General features: G+C 48.1%; 1 protein-coding gene across 1 annotated transcript in view; it reads right to left on the bottom strand.

Moving 5' to 3' along the window:
• The window catches only part of Ankdd1a (ankyrin repeat and death domain containing 1A), a 28,545-nt gene extending 7,357 nt beyond the window's left edge, over positions 1-21,188 (bottom strand). Inside the window, exons 1-9 of the mRNA XM_076848628.2 lie at positions 21,155-21,188; positions 16,597-16,700; positions 14,433-14,531; positions 12,614-12,712; positions 7,651-7,755; positions 6,882-6,980; positions 3,975-4,073; positions 3,338-3,436; positions 3,112-3,210 (exon numbers count right to left, since the gene is read on the bottom strand). Of these exons, the coding sequence (XP_076704743.2) occupies positions 3,112-3,210; positions 3,338-3,436; positions 3,975-4,073; positions 6,882-6,980; positions 7,651-7,755; positions 12,614-12,712; positions 14,433-14,531; positions 16,597-16,700; positions 21,155-21,188 (837 nt within the window). The remainder of the gene's footprint in view (positions 1-3,111; positions 3,211-3,337; positions 3,437-3,974; positions 4,074-6,881; positions 6,981-7,650; positions 7,756-12,613; positions 12,713-14,432; positions 14,532-16,596; positions 16,701-21,154) is intronic.
• Positions 21,189-22,038: the final 850 nt, after the last annotated feature.

Raw genomic sequence — 22,038 nt, 5'->3', positions numbered from 1 at the left:
TCCAAGTCCTCTTTTGAGGCTGAGGAATATCATCCCCAGTGGTCCCCTTTAGTCCCCTGACTAAATAACACAATGGAGACACTACCCCAGCATCTAGGAGTAGTGTCTAGGCAATGGAGTAACGCACATATTGTAGAAGAGCGTGAAGCCCGTGAAGATGATGGTATAGATCTATACTTATTGTGGAAATTTATGTTCATCTGTTCAGCATAAAAAGGTTATAGAACATATAAATATATATATTTTACAGAATGCCCACTATTGTCATTACTAGTTTAGGCCAAGGTTAGGGGAAGGTTTTTTTCAGTATTTAGAAAACAAGATTTTCACAATACCATCATTTGTAATAAACAAAGTGATTATCTATCTAGACAGGTTAAGATAGTTGCCCCTACTCTGCCATAGTAGAATTAATTTTAAAAAGTCATCTAGAACTCAGGAGCATGGCACACACCTGTAATCCCAGCGGCTTGGGAGACTGAGGCAGGAGGATTGCAAGTTCAAAGCCAGTCTCAGCAACTCAGTGAGGCCCTGTCTCTAAAGGACTGAGGACATGGCTCAGTGGTTAAGCACCCCTGGGTTCCATCCCAAGTATCCCCCAAAATAATAATAATAATAATAGTATAGAAGAGAAGAATATCCAAGTGAATAGCATTCCTATATTAAAGCCCATGAGAAATGACACAAATTTAAAAAGCTACCCTGTTCACAATGATGGGCAAACAATATGAAATGTCTATGAAGGGTATAACTGGAAATGATCAAGACTCATGTAAGCCAGAAGTTACATAAAATCACTGAAGGATGTGAAAGACATAAAGAAATAGCAAGACATCATATTCCAAGTGAAAAAGTTAAATATTATAAAGATGACCACTGTGTCATTATTTTCAGGTTTAATGTAATCCCAAACCCCGAATGTCAAGTGCCATGAAAAGAAAGTTTTAAAACCCAGGTAAAGTTACTCTGAAACTTCAACCTGTCTCCTGAAATCATTTGCAGATGAATGTGGTATCAAAACCAGGCCAAAAGAAGTCCTGTGAGAGGGCACGAGCCCAGACCGGACAGTGGCCGAAGGGCAGGAGCCACCATGGTGGCTTCCCAGGAGGTGGCAGGCTAGAGATACCAAAACAAAATATGCTGGATATGCCTGGTCTTCCAGGAAACGGGTCTGAGCCATGTGGTGGGGAAGGAGAATGGTAAGAAAATAAGTACAGCTTTTTCACTATTTTACATTTTGTCAATAAAATCCAAAAGAACCAAAAAGGACAAAAGGTCTTCCCAACCCATCACCCTTCTGCCCCATCCTCCCTACCCACCAACCCCACTGATAATCAGTTACTGCTTTTCTCAAGCAGGGGGCACTACTGGGGATTGAACCCAGGGGTGCTTAACCTCTGAGCCTCATCCCCAGCCCTCTTTATTTTTTATTTTGAGACAGGGCCTTGCTAAGTTGCTGAAGCTGACTTTGATCTCATGGTCCTCCTTCCTCAGCCTTCCAAGTCGCTGGGGTTACAGGCATGTACCACCATGCCCAGCTCCAATTACTGCTTTTATCTGACTAATTCCAGAGATTTTTTAAGTATATATACAAGCAAAGCCTTTTCTAATTTAAATTTAAAGTTTGAAATTATCACAGATTCATATGCAATTAGAAAACAATACAGAGATATCTGGTGTGTGCTGTAGTCGTTTCCCCAATGCTACTGTAAATATCCCAAGGAGAGTATTGACAAGATCAGAAAATCCACTGATATTTAAACTGTTCCAGTTTCACTTGCATTTGTTGTGTGTTTACTTCCATGCAATTTTATCACCTGTGTAGGTTTCTATATCTGCCGCACAGTCAAGACACAGAACAGTTCATCACAAGGAGCCCTTATGTTGTCCTTGTATGACCCTTCTCCCTCCTCTATCTAGAAGCTCACCCCTATCCCTAACCCCCAGCAACAAAATCTGTTTATTTCTATTTTTTTTCACTTCAAGAATGTCAAATACGTGGGCTGGGCATAGTGATACACACCTGTAGCCCCTGCAAATCAGGAGGCCGAGGCAGGAGGATCAGAAGCTCAAGGCCAGCTTCAGAACTTAGTGAGACCCTAGCAACTTCATGAAAAAGAAAGAAAAGAAAAGAAAGAAAGGAAGGAAGGAAGGAAGGAACAAAGAAGGGCCGGCGATGTAGCTCAGTGGTAGAAAGTCCCAGGGTTCAATCACCAGTAGCACATACACCAAAAAAAAAAAAAAAAAAAAAAAAAAAAAGTTGTAAAAGTAGAATCAGACAGACATGAACTTTGAGACTGTCTTTTTTCACCCAACATAATTCCCTTGAGATCTATCCAAGTTGTTGCACATGTCAATAGTTTCTTCCTTTGCATTGCTGAATTGTATTCCTTACATGCTGGGGTTTGAATGTGGCCCCCAGAGTTCACGTGTTGGAAACTCAATCCCCAGTGCAACAGTGTTGGGAGGTGGGACCTTCAAGAGGTGATTAAGACACGAAGGCTCTGCCCTCCTGAATGGAAAATGCCATTATCTTGGGCCAGGTGCAGTGGCACATGCCTGTGATCCCAGCAACTAGGGAGGTTGAGGCAGGAGGATTCCAAGTTCAAAGCCAGCCTCAGTAACTTAGCAAGGCCCTATGCAATTCAGCGAGACCCTGTCTCTATAAATAAAATATTTAAAAGGGACTGGGGATGTAGCTAAGTGGTTAAGCACCCTGAATTCAATCCCAGGTACCAAAAGGAAAAAGAAAGAAAATGCTGTTATTTTCAGAAGTGGGTTTCAAAATTAAAAATAAAAAGTGGTGGGGATGCAGCTCAGTGTTAGAGCACCCCTGAGTTCCACCCCTAAGACCAGGGGAAAGAAAGACTCAGTGCATAAATGAGCAGAAAAGAGAAGCAGACAATTCAGCTGGGACAAAGAGCAAGCTTGATTTCAGTCCCGTTCCAGATAGAACATTATTTGACTTTCCTAAGTGCTGCCAGCTCCCCTGGTCCCAGCACCCCCCACTCTCAATGGCTGAAGTGCCCCTTTCTCCCTGCTGTGCTTAATCAGGGTGGTCATGGGAGACTTTGCAATGGGGACCCCTTCCGTTGAGGCCCCCACACTTACATGATCAGCCACATTGGTGCAGCCTCCTGCATGAATGAGGGCCCGGCACATGTCCTCAGAGCCACCAAGAGCTGCGTAGTGGAGGCAGCTCAGCCTTTTCTAGAGGGAAGGAGGCATCAGTGCAGTGTAACAGGTCCTCCCAACGTGGGGTTGACACAGCACTCTGGGATCCATCTGCATCTCACACCTGTGGGGGCTGAGGGCAGACATCAGGAGACGTCGCTACCTGGGTGAGGGCGTTCACGTCGCTCCCGGCCCTGAGGAGCAGCTGCACACAGTCAGGGTGCACTCCTTCAGCAGCCGCATGCAGAGCCGTCAGACCTTCCTGAAACACACAAGATGGGTGAGGATGGTGGGGAGGCTGAGGCCAGACCCCAAGGTGACAACCCTGTGCCATGGGTGCTCCACCACCCACTACTGAGGACGAGAGTCTTGGTCATTTGTGGCATCTGAGCCTGCACCTGATATTCTCACTGTGTGAAGCATGGATGGGGCACCTCAGTTCTCTGCTCCACATCTCTCTTCAGGTTCTCTCACCCTTCAAGCCATTGCAGCCCCAGCTTCATCTATTTCCTCCCACTCGAGCCAGGATGTCCTCCCTGACCATCGTAACCAACGTCCCCCCTGTGGAACACACCCAAGTAGGAAGTCATGGTAGCCCATCATGCCTTGCTTCCACCCAGCCTGGGTTCTGGCTGTGGTTTATCTTTTCATAATTGGCGTTTTTCTGAGAACCTATGCTCAGCTTCCAGGCTTCAGGGCCTCAACCAGGGGGAAATAGCCTGCTCCACAGGCTGAGGTTCCTCAAAGGTAGGAAGCCAGTGAGTATCCCACATCTCTGCATCCCCCAGATGGTGACTCACCACATTCTGCTCCTCCAGGTCCAGCCCGATGTCCACAAGGCGCTGCAACACAGTCACGTGGCCCTGGCTAGCAGCCAGGTGAAGGGCTGTGTTCCCCTCCTGTAGGGAGAAGAGCACCGGATGTCCACAAGCTGCTGCAATACAGCCACGTGGCCCTGGCTAGCAGCCAGGTGAAGGGCTGTGTTCCCCTCCTGTAGGGAGAAGAGCACCAGAGAGGCCTGCAGACATGGAGCCCTGGAGCCACACAGAGACTCACAGGATCCCAGCAGCGCCGCCCCTCATTTTACAGACACGTTAGCTAAGGTCCAGAAGTGACATGTCTAGGATCACAGGACAAGTATGTAACAAAGTACAGCCTATACTCTGGACCAATGCCACACTGTTCCCAAGAAATGTGTCAAAAACTACAACCAGGGCACCTTCAAGGGCAAGTCCTTATACTTCAAGGCAGACACATTGCTTTCAAAATAAGTTGAGCATAGTGGGGCACACCTATAATTCCAGCTACTTGGGAGCTTAAGGAAGGAGGATTGCAAGTTCAAAGTCAGCCTCAGCAACTTAGCAAGGCCCAAAACAAGTTGGTGAGACCCTGTCTCAAAATAAAACATTAAAAGAAAATAGCTGGGGATTTGGTTTAGTAGCATCCCTGGGTTCAATTCCTGATACCAAAAATAAAATAAATAAAAATTTAAAAGGCTAGAGATATAGCTCCGTAGTAGAGAACTCCTAGGCTCAATTCCCAGCAATGATATAATTAATTAATTAATTAAAATCAACCCTACTTCACCCATACCCACCTAAAGCCAGTCGCCCCAGGTACCCAAGCCTATGTTCAGAGACACATAGGAAGCAGGTAAACCATGAGGGGCCCACATATACCCCCAATTATCAGGTGCAGAGATGATTGTGGGGCTTTCTTCTTCCTTCTGGATTATAAACACCCACGTGCTGCTCTCCAAAGCTACAAGTACATTCAGGGACTGCCTCACAGGGAGTTTTTCCACTTTCCTGGGGCAGAGCAGGGGACTGGGCAGGAGCTGGGCAGAAGGTGGCCTTAGCCTTGGGCCTGATGCCCTCTTCCCCCACCTGGGGGATACCCAGCCTCTTTGCCTCTGTGTGGCCTCATCAGCAACATCTGGCCACTCCAAGTGGCCTGCAGCACCTCTGGGCCCTCACTTCAGCAGGTGTGGCTGACCTGTGCTGTCCTTGACTCTGAGATCCGTTTTCCTCAGCAGACCACAGGGTCCTAAACTTTGAAAAGCACCCCTCCCCAAATGAGAAAATGAAAACACTTCTAATCTGAAAAACCGAAACTTAACTGGGGTATGCAATTCTAGAAGCTGCTTTCTAGAATTTCTGATTCTGGATGCATTCGCCATAGATTTTTTTTTTAATTTTTAATTTGTAGATGGACATAATATCTTTCTTTAAATTTATTTTTATGTGGTGCTGAGGATCGAGCCCAGTGCATCATGCATGCTAGGCAAGCACTCTACCACTGAGCTACAACCCCAGCCCTCATAGTAGATTTTTCTCCTCTGAGTTTGATGCTTCTGTTTTCCTGGGGCTCTGAGGTTTTGCCTCCAAGGTGAGCCTGTCCTGCAGGGGGCTGTCCTTTCCTTTATCCCTCTGTGTTCCCAGTTCCTACCACAGAGCAGGACCTGCTCAGCCTGTCTTTTCAGAATAAAGGAAACCAGTGTAATCTGAGTCTCTTATCCTCAAAAACTAAACGTGGACAGGTCCAGTGCAGACTCCAAGGGTTTGATGCCTTAGGAGGCAGCCTGGTGAGTGAGAGGAACATAGGGTATATCAAGATGCTGTTTTCAAAGCCCACACTACCTTTATCTTGCTGTGGGACCTTGGCTACGGCATCTCCCCCTCTGGGCCTCAGGTTCCACAGCTGTAAAAGCAAGAAAGCTGCACTGACCCTTAATGAAGACCCCTTCCAGTGCCAAGATCCTGTGGTGTGTTTGTCTGTGAGCTCTCTGTTGCTACTTACAAACAGAACTCCCTTAAATCCTGGCCAAGCACACCAATCAGAATACCCATGTATTATTAATCAGAAGATTAATAATGGAGCTCCTCCCTTTGTTGAAAGCATCGTTTAGAATTTTGCCCAATGACTCACTATGGTCACTAAGGGTAGTCTCCCCTTCTCAGCTTGGTGAAATCCTGCTAGTAAGCTCTGCACCCTGAGTGAACTGCTCCCATTCTATGTTGCCACAACCATGGCAGAGCATAAATGCAGATGCGTGGCTACCACCCCCATCTCCTCCCACATCCCAACAGTAGACACCCCACCCCAGTGGAATAACAATCCTGCTCAACACCCTCCAGACAGCACCACCAACCAATCAGATTTGCCATTCTGATTCTCTGACAGAATAACAGCCCCTTCCTAGGACTATGGTGTGGATTTCCTCCAATAAAAAACCTCATGTTGGCCATATTTGTGCCCCAGCCCATAGCACAGGGTGGACCCACAGTTTGTGCACTGAAGTGCCTGCTGGGTAAACATCAGACACACTCTGATCTGTCTCTGGATACTGCCCCCCAGCACAGCTGGAGTCAGAAGTAGGCACAGAAAGCGGGGCACGGTAGCACACGCCTGTAATCTCAGTGGCTCAGGAGGCTGAGCCAGCCTCAGTAAAAGTGAGATGTTAAGCAACTCAGTGAGACCCTGTCTCTGTATGAAATACAAAATAGGGCTGGGGATGAGGCTCAGTAGTTGAGTATCCCTGTTCAATCCCCAGTACCAGAAGAAGAAGAGGAGGAGGAGGAGGAGGAGGAGGAGGAGGAGGAAGAGGAGGACGACAACGACGACAACATAGGTGAGGTACCAGAGCCAGGAAGGTGGCAGGAGGTTTTTGCATCCTGGTCAAAGCCCAGACTTCACAGTCACAGTACCTTGTCTTTGACACTGTGGTCACAGCCAGAGCCCACGAGGAAGTCCAGAGCATCCAGCTGCCCGTGCTCAGCAGCCCTATGAAACGCCGTCCTTCCCAGCTGGCCAGGACAAGAGAGAGAGTGACCTTCCTCACCCTGTCAGTGGGCATGCCCACTCTGCCCACTGGCCTCTGCTTCCAAACCTCTCTGGGCTTGCAGTGGTCTCTCCTGTCCAGATGTTCTTCCCCTTACTGTCCCTTGCCCCACACACCCTGCATGGAAAAGCCTGGACCTCACTTCCCAACAAGGGCCACTTGGGGGGAGGGTCTCCCACTGCAATCCTTTGGTGGCTCCCTGCTGCCTACTAAATGAAGAACAGATTCCTGAGACTGGGGTGGATATCTCCACAAGGGGTTCCCCATCCCTCCCATCTCATCCCAACCCACCTTCCTTCCCAAAATTCCAGTCCATCTGAACTCTGGGGCTCCCCACCCCTTCCAATCTTACCCCAAATCCAACTCCTTCAATGCCACCCTCTCCAGGACACAGCAGCAGGGCTCCCTTATGTGCCCTGTCTAGTCCTTATCAGGGCCTTTCTGAGGCAACTGCTCATGTTCTGCTTCTATCCCACCCATTTGTGCCCTGAGGTCTCCCCCAGACCAGTACTCCAGGTGGGACACAGTCACCCACAGATCAAAGGATGCACTCTAGAGTGCAGTAAGCCTCTAGGGCACAAGTGGCTCCAGGAGCCCCAGTCCATTGGGGGGAGGAGTGGCCTTGCCGTTCTCACCTTGTCCGCGTGGTCCAGGGCCACGTCCTCCAGGTCCTCCATTATGAACGCCAGCACAGGCACATGGCCTTTTTGGGCTGCACAGTGCAGCAGAGTCAGGCCGTCCTGGAAACAAGCCCAGGGTGGGCCCTGCAGTCTGAAAAGGGAGGCCTTTGGCATACCTGCCTGTCTCCCAGAACCCAGCTTTCCCATGGAAGCCACATGGTAAATCAGGAATGGCCCCAGGCTGACCCACTGGGGCAGCCACTCAGCCTCAGCTGGGCTGGTAGGAATAAGGATGCCAGAGGTCAAACTCCAGCGTCACACCCATCAGCTCTGTGGTCTTGGGCCAGTTGCTTCTTTCTCTCTGAGCCTCCATTTGTGCACAAGTCAATTAGGATGATTGGGTTAGAGCACTACTCGGCATTGCCTACAGTAAAAAGTATTTTATAACTGAAAAATGATTTTTAAATGTAAGGTAAGGTCATACAACACTCACTGTTCCCAAAACATCCCCCACAGAATAGTTGAGAATGTTCTAGACCTTTGTCTCTCTTCATAGAGTTACAAATGAAGAAGCAAGTGACTAAGGGCTCCCTGTATTCAGGTAACTAGGAGCTGACCTCTGGTGTGCAGGAACTAGAGGAAGTGGCCTGGTTACTGGGAGGGAAGAGGCAGGAAGGTCTCTTGAGTTCAAAAGCAACATTTAAATGAGAGAGATTGCAAATTCTATGCTCTTGATCCAGAGCTCCTACCCCTGGCTGTACCAAAGCCAGATTATTTGGAACCTTGTTTATCAAATAGTAGATTGCAGTCCATCAATGGGTCATAAAAATCAAGAGAACAATCGTCTACATCTTGATGGCGTCAAATCTCAGTGAGTATACTTTTTTATTTGTGTATTTCATTGTATATAAAGAAACTGAATTCCAATGATATGCTTGCTGAAGTATTTAGAGGGAAGTGCATTGAATTTACTTTGAAACGTATCCAAAACACATAAAGAACTCTAAAAATTCACCCATGAGGAATTAAACAATCCAATTAAAAATAATTTGGCTGTGGAAGTGCCTGAGTGCTGAGTCCCCACACTTACAAGGTGGGATGACTGCTGGAGCCCAGGAGTTCAACACCAGCCTGAGCAATACAGAAATCTCATTTCTCTCTCACACACACGCAAATACCTGTGGCACACACCTGTAATCCATCTATGTAGGCAGCTACAGCAAGAGGATCTCAGATTCGAGGCCAGCCTGGGCAATTTAGGGAGACTTTGCCTCAAAATCAAATTTAAAAACAAGGCCGACGTGGTGGTACACACTTGTAATCCCAGTGACTCAGGAGGCTGAGGCAGGAGGATCTAGAGTTCAAAGCCAGCCTCAGCAACTTGGCAAGGTCCTAAGCAACTCAGAGAGACCCTGTCTTAAAATGAAAAATAAAAAGGGCTGGAGATCTGGCTTATAGGTTAAGTGTCCCTGGGTTCCCTGGTACCAAAAAATAAAGTGGGTGGAATGGGCTAGGGGCATAGGTTAGTGTTAGAGCATTTGCTTGACTTGAGGGAGGCCTTGGGCTTAATCTCCAGCACTAAAAAAAAAAAAAAAAAAAAGGCATATAAAGGATCAGAAACTGGCAAATTTACATTTGAAAAATTACCTGACATTATTAGTCATTATTAGAATGCAAATTAAAACCACAAAAAAGATCCTAACAATAGAGCATGAAAAGGGAAAAATGCTGACTTTACAGTAGAGAAACCTACCAGATGCCACCTTCACCAGAGGATCAAGGTCAACATCCCTAGTGATAAGTAATGTTGGTATCACAAAGCCCCTAGTAAGACAAGACGAGAAGGGCATTGCTCTGTGGCCTTTAGCCCAAATTTATAAGTGAAGACTGATGATGAGGAAAACATCAGATAAACCCAAATTGAAAGGTTTATCTTTCAAAACACTTGACAAAAAAAAAATAAACAAAAAATAAACAAAAAAAGGTTTATCTACAAAACACTTGACAAAAAAAAAAAAAAAAACTGAGAAGTTGCCACAAAATTGGAAGACACTAAACAGGTAAGATGACTAAATGCATTATAGGATGTTAATAAAAAGCAGGTGAAATGTTAATATAACCTATACTACTTTAAAATGTAGAATTGTGCTACCCTTCTCATCAAGAAGGAGAATCCAAGTCAGTATTTTCCTTCCCTTGGACCTAGGCTGGTCCTGATGGGCTCTGGCCCACAGGCAATGGTAGAAGTGATATCATGTGGCTTTTCGGCCTTGGTCTAAAGAGACCTTGCCTCTTCTGCTCTTGCTATTTTTCTGCCCCAAGGCAGCCATACAGGAAGTCCAGGCTGGGCAAGGTGAGGATCAGTGACCACCTGGAGAAACTGGGTCACTACTCTGAACACCCCAACCTTCCTCACAGAGGCCCCGACATGTGGGTGAGATCCTCCAGAGCCAGCCAGCCTCAACCACCTGCCCGCTGCCTGCAACCTCATGGGGGAGCCCAGGCAAAGCCAGAACTTTCCAGCCAGCCTCAGAATAAGCAGTCATTATTGCTTTAAGACATTATGTTTTAAATAGATTTGTTGCCAAAACCAGAACATAAAATAGAGGGGATCTGCTTGACTAGAAGAACCCATTACTCAGAACCCCATCCTCCATATACACCAAGACACCCCCCATTCTAGAATACTGAGGCTCGTTTACAACTCCAGCAAATCTATCAGGACAGCCACTGGACTCCCCAGGGCTACTGAGCTCCTCTGAGGCCATGCTGGGCCAGGCAGGCAGGACTAGACAGGAGGACTCTGAGCTCGAATGTAGGTATCTTCCCAGGGCGCTCTTCTGAAGCTCCTCACTCCCACACTCCAGCTCCGATCCTGTGACCCAGGAATATCCTTCCCAGAAGTTGTCAGTTGTGCCCACTGCCACTGGCAAGATCCCGACAACAGCCTGAGCCAGATTTCTTATGTGCCATGGCCCTTTTTGGCACTTGGTGAAGCCTATGAATTTTCTTAGCATGATGTTTTCTTAAATACATAAATCATTTGGGAAAAAAAGTTCAATCAAATACACAGGTTTACAATGATATATTAGTTTCCTATTGCTGCTATAACAAATTACTATAAACTTAGTGGATTAAAATAGCACAAGTTTATTCTCTTATAGTTTTGAGATCAAAAGTCTAAAATTGGTTGGCAGGACCACATTTCCTCTGGAAGTTCTGGGGAGAATCTGTTTCCTGGCCCTTTCTAGCTCCTACAGGCTACCTAAATCCCTTAGGTCATGACCTGCATCACCCCAATCTCAGCTTCCTTCATCATACCCTCCCCTGACTCCCTGCTTCCTCCCTCCTTCCACTACAAGGACCCCTGTGAATGCATTAGACCCCTGTGGATAATCCAAGATAATCTCCCTAACTCAAGGTCTTTACTTTAATCGGATTTGCAAAATTCTTTTTGTCGTGTTAGGCTCTGGGGTTCACAGGTTTTAGGGATTAAGATATGGACATCTTTGTAGGGGGGCATTATTCTGCCTGTCATAAGAGAAAACCAATTTCACTGAAATATAGTTATCAAAATATTAAGAACGAGTTTTCAATCTAGTAACATTTATGCTTCTTTACTGATACATTAAACAATACCATTAGTAAAGAGTCTGATTACCACCATAATTTTAAAGTAATGATGAATGTAAGGAGTATTTTTTAAAATTTTTTTTAGTTGTATATGGACACAATACCTTTATTTTATTCATCTTTATGGGGTGCTGAGGATCAAACCCAGGGCCTCACACATGCGAGACGAATGTTCTACTGCTGAGCCTCACCCCAGCCCAGGAGAATTTTAATATAACTGCAAAGACTTTAATTAATATGAAAACAACTATTTTCTATCATTGAAAGAAATTTTAGATTTTCAAGTAGACATTAATGAAAATAAATATGCACTTTTTGGATCCAACTTTATAGGTCCTCTGAAATCTCTCCAAGGACCCATGTTTGAGAATTACCAGCCAAAGGCATTTGGAATAAGAAGATATTTGCATTTCCTGAAGGGCCAGCAGCACTCTAAAAGGTAAGAGGCCAGGGGAGGGTTCCACGAACTCTGACCTGCTGGGGCCCTCCTCCCTGAAGCCACACACACACCAGTGAGCCATGAGGGCTGCCGGGTTCCCTAGGGTGCCAGCACCCAGTCTTGTATGTCATATGCCGCACTGTGCTGGCTTCTCCCACAGTTCCAAGGTGTAAGAGCATCCCCGGGGGCTGGGGATGTGGCTCAAGTAATAGCGCACTCGCCTGGCATATGTGAGGCTCTGGGTTCAATCTTCAGCACCACATAAAAATAAAATAAAGATATTGTGTCCACCTAAAGCTAAAAAATAAATATTAAAAAGGAAAGAGAGAGAGAGAGAGAGAGAGAGACAGAGAGAGAGAGAGAGAGAGAGAGCGCATCCCCATTCCTAAGAGGAAAGCTGAGGCTCAGGAGGATAAAGTAACTCACTCGAGGTCCCGAGGTTGGTAAATGGAGTCCTTCCATCCCACCACTGAGCACAAGGGAGGAGGGTAGAGGTGAACCCACCTCCCTTTTCTTTCATCCTCCTAAATTACTCTCAGGGGTGTTTGTTGATTTCTCTCCTATAAATAAGGAGGCCAACCAGAGGGCTGGGGATTGTCCCAGCATTACAAAGTAGTAAGAGGTGTGGGGACCAAAAGAAAAAGCCTGTCACTTTCCCTGCTGTTGCTGCTGCTGCTGAAAACACTGGAAGCTCCTCCAGACCTTTCTCCCAAGCCCCAAGGGAAGCAGCCAGCTTGGAATGAGCTCAGCACAGCTGGGGGGGGGGCGGGGGGGCGGGGGGGTCTCAGAGAATGGAGCAAGTTGGGAGGGGCAGAGGCAAGAAGGGACAGAGTCGGGAGCAGATCTGTGTGTCTGGGGTCAGGGGGAGCCAACCTCAGAGGGCAGGGGCTGCGGGCTGGGTCTTACCTTGTTCTCACAGTGGATCTTGGCCCCAGAGTTGACCAGGATCTGGAGGATTCGCAAGTGACCAAACCAGGCAGACAGGAGAAGCGCGTTCATCCCAAACTGGGAGAAAGGACAGAGAGGTAGGGAGAATGAGGAGGTGTGGCCATGCCACCTGGGGCCCTGCATCTACATGGCCAACCATAAGGACTGTAAGTGCCACTCAGTTACAGAGAGCACCAAACTTTAGGAACTTAAAAACCAGGAAGTTTTTTGGGATTATTTTGCTAGATCAAATCTAAAAATGAAACAGCTGCCATCTACTCTCATCATTGTTCTATAAGGAAGAACCATTTTTTTTTAAATGTGAAAGGAGCCAACCTCAGAATATATTCATTATAATCCAGAGTCATGAAAAGCACACGATTTTGTCCTTATTGTCTGACCTGATGGCTGGTGAAGACCTCACCCGGGACTGAGCCTGAGAATCACTGTTGAAATCTCCCTAGAACATCCCCCAGGTGATGGCTTTGTGTGCAGCATTACCTGCCTCACAAGACAGCCACACAAGGTCAGACACCGCTGTCAGACACTCCTACCCCTGTCCTGCAGTTGGCACTCTGGCCCCTTTCACCCCGTGGTCCCTCTAAGCAGCTGGAAATAGGTTGATCACCCATTTGAGGGCTGCTTTAACTCCACTTCTGAGTGCTCCAGGGTCATCTCCAGGGACCTCAGCCATGTTAGGGGCCCTGCATGGTGAGGGCAGTCTTGACCACATCACTTCTGGGTCTTCTCTTGGAAATGGGGCCAGGGTTGTGGGGAGGGGAGATGTTGCTGCCACACCCCAACCTCAGCTAGTAATCAAGTCCCCCTCATGGTGGGACCTGGGACCAGAGAGAAGCCAGAAAGGAAAGAAGTATTTCCAGATGCCCAACTACCTGTGAGGCTGAGACAGGAGGACTGCAAGCTCAAGGCCAGCCTCAGCAAGTTAGCAAGAACCTGTCTCAAAATAAAAATAAAAAGGGCTGGGGAACGTAACTCAGTGGTAGAGTACGTGCCTAGCATGCACAAGGCTCTGGGTTTGCTCTCTAGCACTGAAAAAACAAAAACAAAAAACAGTGTTTCCATGGACAACTAAATCTCTGCAGGCAAATTTATGATCTTTTTAGAAAATTTAAATTTAAATTAATTCTCTCTCTTCACACCCGATCCACCACCACCACCAATACAAGGGATTGAACCCAGGGCTTTGCACAGCTCGCTACCACTGAGTTACACCCCCAAGCCTAAATTTAGGTTCTTAAATGTATTCTTAGGAAATGTCATTATCAGATTCAGCTGGATCCTCAAACCTGTAGAGCTAATTTTGCAGATGTTAGCCTTCAGTGCTTTCTTTTTCTCAACAATGGTGCTTCCTGTTCATTTTCTCAGTAAGACCATTAGTCTCTATGCGAGTCATTGGTTAGTGTTAGCCAGGGCAGGGCTGTGTCCTGCCATGACAGACCTTCTTCCTGGTGACTTTTATTGGCCTTTACCAACACCCAATTATCTGTTCTATAGCCCACAGCTCTCCCTGTCCTCATGGTATCATAAGGGACTGAGAAAGGCACTTAGAACTGAAAGGCCCTGGACAATGGAGAGCTCTTTATCACTGTGCAAGGGAAAAATAGAATCGATGTGGTTTCACTAGGCCCTGAAGCTGGCTCCTCACCGAGCACCTGCATATCAGTGACAATCTCAGCAACTACAACTGGCTTACACAGACCCAGAGAGATCCTGGGATCTCTGCCCTAGCCTGAGACAGACAAGCACACACAGACACGCCTCCGAGAGGGACCCCTACCGCGTCCTCATCGTCCACAGCAGCCTTGTGTTCCAGGAGCAGCCGCACAGCCTGCTCATGCCCTGCACCCGCAGCCCAGTGCAGGGCCACCCTGCCCACCTGCAGGAGGGAGAGGAAACTTATCACTGTCGCCCTCCACACCTGCCCCACCAGGAAAACTGGTGTGCAGGCTGAAAGGGCCTTTTGCTGGCTCTGGTGACCATCTGGCTGAGGACCCAGCCCCACTTTAGCCCCACTGTCCCTGACACAGCAGAAGGCAAAATAAACACAATGACTGCGTGCTTCTGTCCCCACCTAAAAGTCTCCACAGCTCCTCACTGCTCTTGGGACAGACTCCTAACCCTAGGGCCTACAGGATTGTGCGTGGCCTGGCAATGTACATCACTGCTTCCTCAAAAATGCCAAACAACTTCCCACAGCTAGACCTTTGTTCCTGCTTGAATTATTCCCCAAATCCCCAAGGCCTCCATCCTGAGTGCCTGGGGTTCTTCCCTCAGAATAGGGCTGAAAGGGCCTAACTGCCCACCTCATTCCAGACTACCCTGCAGGTTCATCATGGGCTGTGGCCTCAGCACATCTGAGCTGGCTGAGGGTGGCCAGTTTCCCACCCAGAGTCTGCTCCTGCCTTTTGCAGCACTGTCCCCTCAGCTTATGAAGGGACAATGAAAGGAAACACTGTGTGATCTCAGACAAGTCACATCTCCTCCCTGGGGGACAGGCTGTTCCTTCCTTCCTTCTTCCCATGCTCTTCCCTCTGCCCCTCCTCACCCGGCTCCTGGAAGCTTGCCCTGACCCCTCTAGGTGGGCAAACCCCCTCTGACCCTTCTCCCAGTGCCCTCAGGACAGCTTTTCACAGTGGGAAAGGACTTCAAGATGCTTTGCTTAGTGTCTGTCCTCTCCACCAGCCCATTGGCTCCACCAGGGCAAGAACCATGTCTGTCATGGGTTCTACTCTGTTCATAGCACCTAGCACAGGGCTGAGCAGAGTACGCCTTAATAAATAACTTAGTGAATGAATGAATGAGCCAATGAGTGTGCAAAAGAATGAATGAATGAATGAATGAATGTGGTGCTGGCATCCTATCATCCTACAAGGTCATGCTTCCTTGCAGGTTGAGACCAAGGTTTCAGTCGCCAACAACATGCTGTATGACCTAAAGTGACCTGTAGCCCGCTGCACTGCTTTGGACTATACACAGGGCTAGTACTTCCTGGCCTCCTTATCATTCCCAGGGGGCAGTGATAAGTGAAGACCACTAGGAAGGAAGAAGACAAGTGCTCTGAAAACCAAGATATAATAGACACATTCCAGAACTTCTGTTACCATTATGTGCCCCAGGCTGCACCTGTCATGTCACCCCATATAATGTGACCTCTTTCTGCAATCAGGAATCCTGCATCTACTCTTCCTAGCCAGGACCTGGCATCTTCTCCAAGAAGTTCCTGACAGTCAGAATTTCCAAGGCAGGGAGGTGTCTGTCCCTCATGTCCCCTGTTAGGGTCTGTAAACAAGTCAAGATGGCACCTGGCATTTTGCCAGAGGGAGTGGTTTGTGAAGTAACGCCAGCAAGCCATTAAGTGTGGAGATTCCTTATTGGTTGACTGCTGTATCTAGTTTATGTTAATTAAGATAAGCTGTGTGGAATGTATATATACCCCTCCGGTCCTACAATAAACGGCTCCCACTCCTGCTGTATCAATGTACACAAATTACTCGTCAACCCCCAGTTATTTTGCTGCAGCCGGACTGCGGCAGTCCCCCACAGAAAGAATGGCTTCTCCCTCTTGTCCCCTTCACCAGCAAGGCTATGTCTCCCCAACTCCTGCATGCAGCATTCCCTTGGGCTTCTGTCCCTTCCAGAACCTGCACTTTGCTGCCCATGGGCCAGCCCCTGACTGTTGACCTTCAGCCCCCTGCCCTTCTGTGGCTCTAGCCTTTGTCCTAGGTGTGTCTTTCTGATGGGTAACCAGGATTCAGAGTCGGAGCTCTGGAATTGCCTAACAGCATCCTGACCTTAATCCCTACCACTCCAGAGTCTCAGAGACCTGGAGAGGATGTAGACCCGTACCTCCCGCCAAATTAGCACATGCAAAGCGTCTGTCTCCAGCTCAATGTACTGTCCCCCTGTGTGATGCTGTCACCTTGTGGGAGCCCATTACTTACGTGATTTCTGGCCCGGATGTTAACCCTCCTCCCCATCAGCTCCTTCATCCTCCCAATGTGGTTCTTTCGGGCGGCCTCATGGAGCTGCCTCTCCAGGGGAAGCACTGAGGGGAGAAAGTGATGTGGGTTGAGCAGAAGGGTCTCCCATATTTTTTAAGGGCTGCTCTTGGCCAGGTACAGTGGCATATGCCTGTAATCCCAGTGACTCAAGAGGCTGAGGCAAGAGGATTGCAAGTTCAAAGCCAGCCCCAGCAACTTAGTGAGGCCCTAAGCAACTCAGTGTCTCAAAATGAAAAATAAAAAAGGTCGGGGATGTGGCTCAGTGGTAAAGTGCTCCTTGGTTCTCCCAGTACCGAGAAAGGGGGGCGGGGGAAGAGCTTCTCTTGGGGAAGGGGAATGGAATTCATTCCCAGTGGAGTCAGTAGCTCCAGTCTGCATAGCTCAATCTGGTGCAGAAGGCAGCCAGGATTCCCTGTGTCAGCCTCAGGTGAGGATGGAGGCTCATTGCTCCACTTCTACACCTTCACCTCCTGGTTCCACCCCTCATCCCCAGATCCCAGTCCTTCCACCTCTGCAATCTGAGGCCCACCCTGCTTTGCCTCCCCTGTGGTTTATTTTCTCCACTGTCACCCTGGTAGCTACATCCTTATATCAAAGTCTCAGACTGCTGGGAACTCAGAGCTGCCCCTGCCAACCTGTCACAAGCATTGGGGGGATCAGTGCCACATGGCAAGTTAGCATCTGAGTTTGGAGAACACAAGACTGGTGACATGGTCTGGGGCTCACCCCACCTAACCCCCAGTACTGCGGTCATCCTGACTGCTCTCAATTGTGAGACTCTGGTCTCCTTGGCTAGACCAGAAGCTTTTGGGGACCCTGGCCACTTCTGCTCATCCTGATCCACCCACAGCTCTCAGCAGACCCCAAGCTGGACCCAGGAGAAATCTACAAAGCTCTGCTTCTATGAGTGTCACTATTAATCCCCAGACTAATGAATGCCTGACCCTACTCTAGAAGGGCTCAGATCCACCATAACAGAGGACAAATATTTTCTAGACCTTTGCACAGTCACTCCAGGGCAAGTAATTTTGTGTTTATGTTGTTGCCAAACCCATATCCCACGTGTTTGGTCCAGTGTGAATGTTTGGATCCAGCCCTGGGGCATCCAGGGACAGGTGGTCATTCTCCTGACAGGGAAGGTTAGGATGCACTGAAGTGACAGGTCCACCATGCAGTTTGCTTTTCCACAGCCTTCCAGATGTTGAAGAAAGTCACGGGTTCTCTAGGTCCTCATGGCGATAACTTGTGAGTGCCATAGTTTCTGCCTTAGTACCATTACATGGCCCTGGATTCAACTCTGGAGGAACCATTTCTAGCTGTTGTGACTTACGTTACTTAATCACCTAGTGCCTCAGTTTCCTCATTTGCAAAATGGGGACATGAACTCTCCCCTGCAAAGTTCATATAATGATTAAAAATATATCTTGGGCTGGGGTTGTAGCTCAGCAGTAGCACACTTGCCTGGCATGTGTAAGGCACTGGGTTCAATTCTCAGCACCACATTCAAATAAATAAAGATATTGTGTATCCATCTCCAACTGAAAAAAATATATATCTTTACCATCTTTACCACTATGTGCCCAAACCACCACCACCATCATCATTACCACTATTCCTCCAAGGCAAAGAGTCAGGGAATATTTTCTGTTGACCAAAGACCTGGAGATGCCTCCTTCATTTAGGGGCCCCTGAGTCAGTGAAGCCCAACCAAGGAAAGGACTCCCTATTTACCTCCTGGCATCATTTCTTTCCATATGTTATTTTACATATTTATATCATCTATTTGCTCCTTTGTGTGTGTGTGTGTGTGTGTGTGTGTGTGTGCGCGCGCGCGAGCACATGTATTAGGGATTGAATCCTGGGCGCTTTACCACTACATATCTATCTAGCTCTTTTTTACTTACTTTTAAAAATTTTTTTTTTTTGTTTGTTTTAGGAGGACACAATATCTTTATTTTTCATTTTTATGTGGTGCTGAGGATCAAACCCAGTGCCTCATGCATGCTAGGCGAGCGCTCTACCGCTGAACCACACCCCAGCCCCTTTTACTTACTTTTTAAAAAATTTATATTTTCAGTTGTAGGTCAACACAATACCTTTCTTTTATCCATTTATTTTTATGTGGTGCTGAGGATTGAACCCAGTGCCTTACATGTGTTAGCAAGTGCTCCACCACTGAGCCACAACCCATCCCTCTTTTTTTTTAATATTTATTTATTTATTTATTTTTTTAGATGTAGATGGACACAAAACAATGCTTTATTTTTATGTGGTGCTGAGGATCGAACCCAGGTCCCACCCACACTAGACAAGCCCTCTACCGCTGAGCCACAATCCCAGCACCCCATCCCTCTTTTTTATTTTTATTTTTTTATTTTAAGACAGGGTCTCACTAAGTCACCAGGCCAGCTTATTCCTTTTAACATAAGCCCATGACAAGAGAGATTTTTGTCTGATTTGTTGATATCTATAGTTCCAAATTTGTGCCCTGGCACAAATCTCTTAAATAAATGTGTGAGACACAATTCATTCAGTTTCCTGGGGTTGGAAGGTTGGCCTTTAGACTGTAATATGTGCCCCAACTGAAATTCACTAGTCCTCTAGAAAAGTGAAATATAAGCTCAGGTTAACAGCAGAATAGAAGCTCCGAGGGAAATGCAGCTTCATCCCAATACTTCAGAGGAGGGTATTTGAGAGAAATGCCACCTTCCAAGTGTGGTCTCCACTGATGGCTCCACTTTTCCCTGTCCCAAAGGGTCTGCCTTCCCTGCCTTCCCTGAAAAGGTGAGGAGACCTTCTCAACATAGCATAACAGGCTTTAAAAGAATCTTTCTCAGATCCTAAGAATCTTTAACACATGCTGTCCTGCACTTAACTTTTCTTTCTTTCTTTTTTTTTTGGGGGGGGGTGCGGGTACTGGAGTGGAACCCAGGAGCACTCTATCACTGAGCCACATCCCCAGCTCTTTTAATTTTTTTTTATTTTGAGACAGGGTCTTACTAAGTTGCTGAGGCTGGCTTTGAACTTGCAATCCTCCTGCCTCAGCCTCCCAAGAAACTAGGATTACCGGTTTGCATCACCATGCCCGGCTGCACTTTTCTTTCCTCAACTTTTTGCCTGAAAACCACCATGATCCAGGTTCAGAGGAGCTGGCATTTCAGGTGTGAGCCAGCTGAGGGTGGGTTCCAGGCCCTACTATGCCACTTTCCAGCAGCACAATCCTGGGCTAGTCAAGTCCCTTTACAGGTCTCAGTTTCCTCAGTTGTAAAATTGGGGGACAGAAGAATCTATTCAGGTTCTTTCCAGTTTCTACACCCACTATGCTAGCTGAAGCTCAGGGGAGTGGCCTGGTTTGTATTGACAAATAACCAAGAGTCCCAATGGGGAACAAGCAGACACTCCATACAGTGACCAGAGAAGCTCAATTGACAATGAAAGCAAGTTCTGTCTATCTCTTCCATTCACCTCGCCTCATGTACCCTCCTTCCAGTCACAGCAAATGCACACTGTGCTCTCTGATCACTGAGCCTTTCCCCATGCTCTGTCCTGCACCCAGAATCCCTCCCACATACTCCATTGCTACCCATGCTTTGAATGTGAAGCTCACTTGAGTTGAGGCCAGCTCCAGTGAGCTCTGCCCCAAGCAGAACCCCCTGAATTAACACTTTGAAGGAGCCCACCACTCCCAACACCATCCCTCAGCTGTGTGGATAGTTTGCTCCATCATATGGAACACCAGTGAGCTGTACTATGGGGATTTAACGAGGAGCCCTTGAGTTCAGGTATCAGGGCTCAGCCAAGGGCTGCAGGATTGAGGCTTCACAGTGCAGATACTGGCATAATCCTCTCCCCTCTCCCAGGCAGTGCAGCCAAAGCTACCCCCAGGTGAGCTGGTGCCTCAGGAATATTACTACCCGACCTAGGAGTCCTGGCACTGGGCACACTTCTGGAGGAAGTCTCTGGAGCTGGCCCCAGCTCCTCTCCTCTGGGTTTCAGCTTCCCCATTTGATATGGTCTCCATTCCCCATCCAACCCCAACATTCTGAGAAAGCTGGGATCGCCAGCATTTCTACCAATTAATGGCCATGTGACCTTGCACAACTTATTTAATGGCCCTGTGCCTCAGCTATCTCATCTGCAAAATGGAGATAACAATAGGTCCTACCTGTGCGGCTGCAGTGAAGATTAAACGTCAAGGCCCGGCACACAAAGCCAGTTCTCTCTCAGTAAAGGATCTCTATTACCTTTATTCTGTCTAGCTAATGTCTCCTTGGCCGCAGCGTCTAACTGGCCAGATGGGTGGCGCCCCCAAGTCCCAGAGGTGCTGCCAATGCCCCCTTGGCCAGCTGTGCATTCTGCTTGGAGCCATAAAGAAGTCCAAGGCGGAGGTGGCCAGGCAGACCGCGCCAACCTCTCCCTAGGCTGCCCTACGCGAATGCGCGGGTCCTGTCGGCAGAGGCCCGCCGGAGTCACCCCTCCCGCGGCGCATCCGACTCACAGCCGTGGGTCTCCCACGCCAGCTCCTCCTCCATCCCGCCGCCCCGCAGCCCTGTGCGCGGGTGCCCGGGCACGAGGCGCGCGTTCGCCGGCGCAGAGCCTGGGAGCACCCAGGGCGGATGCAGATCCCGGGATGGGAGCGGCACCTCCTGATCCTGCGCCCCTGCTACTGCTGTTGGCTGCTGCTGCTGCTGCTGCAGGCGTCTGGTTACTCCCACTCCTGCTTCCTCAGTCTGCCCACCGCCCGGCGCCCTTCCTACCCGAATCAAGCCGGACAGGGCACGCTGGACTCCTCAACAGTCCACCTGGGCGTGTCTGCCCGTGAGAGTTCGCCCCTCTCAAGGCCTCTGGCGGGCATCTCCCACCCTGGACTCAGGCGCCTTTGTCTGATCGCCCCCAGGATTAGAAAGTCAGACCCCTAAAGACTGGAGCAGGCATTTAAGGAACAGAAACCCCAACAAAGCCTGTGAGTCTGTGAAAACATGATCAGATTCATTTGTGATCAGAAAAATACAGGTTACAATGACAATGAGGTGTAACACCAATCTACTGGTAAAAATGAGAAAGCTGGATGATGCCAAATGTCAGTGGGAATGTGGAGCTTTCCCAGCTGTCGCACTGCTGGTGGACTAGCCCGAGGCTGTCATTCTGGAACAAAGTCTGGCAGTAATGAGGGAAATTCACAGTGAACTATTACTATGACCCTAAAATCTAATTCTTACATACAGAGCCCCAAAATTCCCTTTCAAGCCCCTAAACGGACACGTTTAGTTGCTGGATCGCCAGGAGTTGGAGGCAGCCTAAATTGCTCGACATTGGGAGAGTGGATGGGTAAAAAGTGGCACTATGCAGCCTTAGAAGCAAGGGGCCAGGGCCTGCCTGTAA

Source organism: Callospermophilus lateralis, chromosome 3, assembly GCF_048772815.1.
Source record: "Callospermophilus lateralis isolate mCalLat2 chromosome 3, mCalLat2.hap1, whole genome shotgun sequence".
NCBI lineage: Eukaryota > Metazoa > Chordata > Mammalia > Rodentia > Sciuridae > Callospermophilus > Callospermophilus lateralis.
Note: the sequence above shows the minus strand (reverse complement) of the source record. Positions and strands in the feature narration are given on the sequence as shown.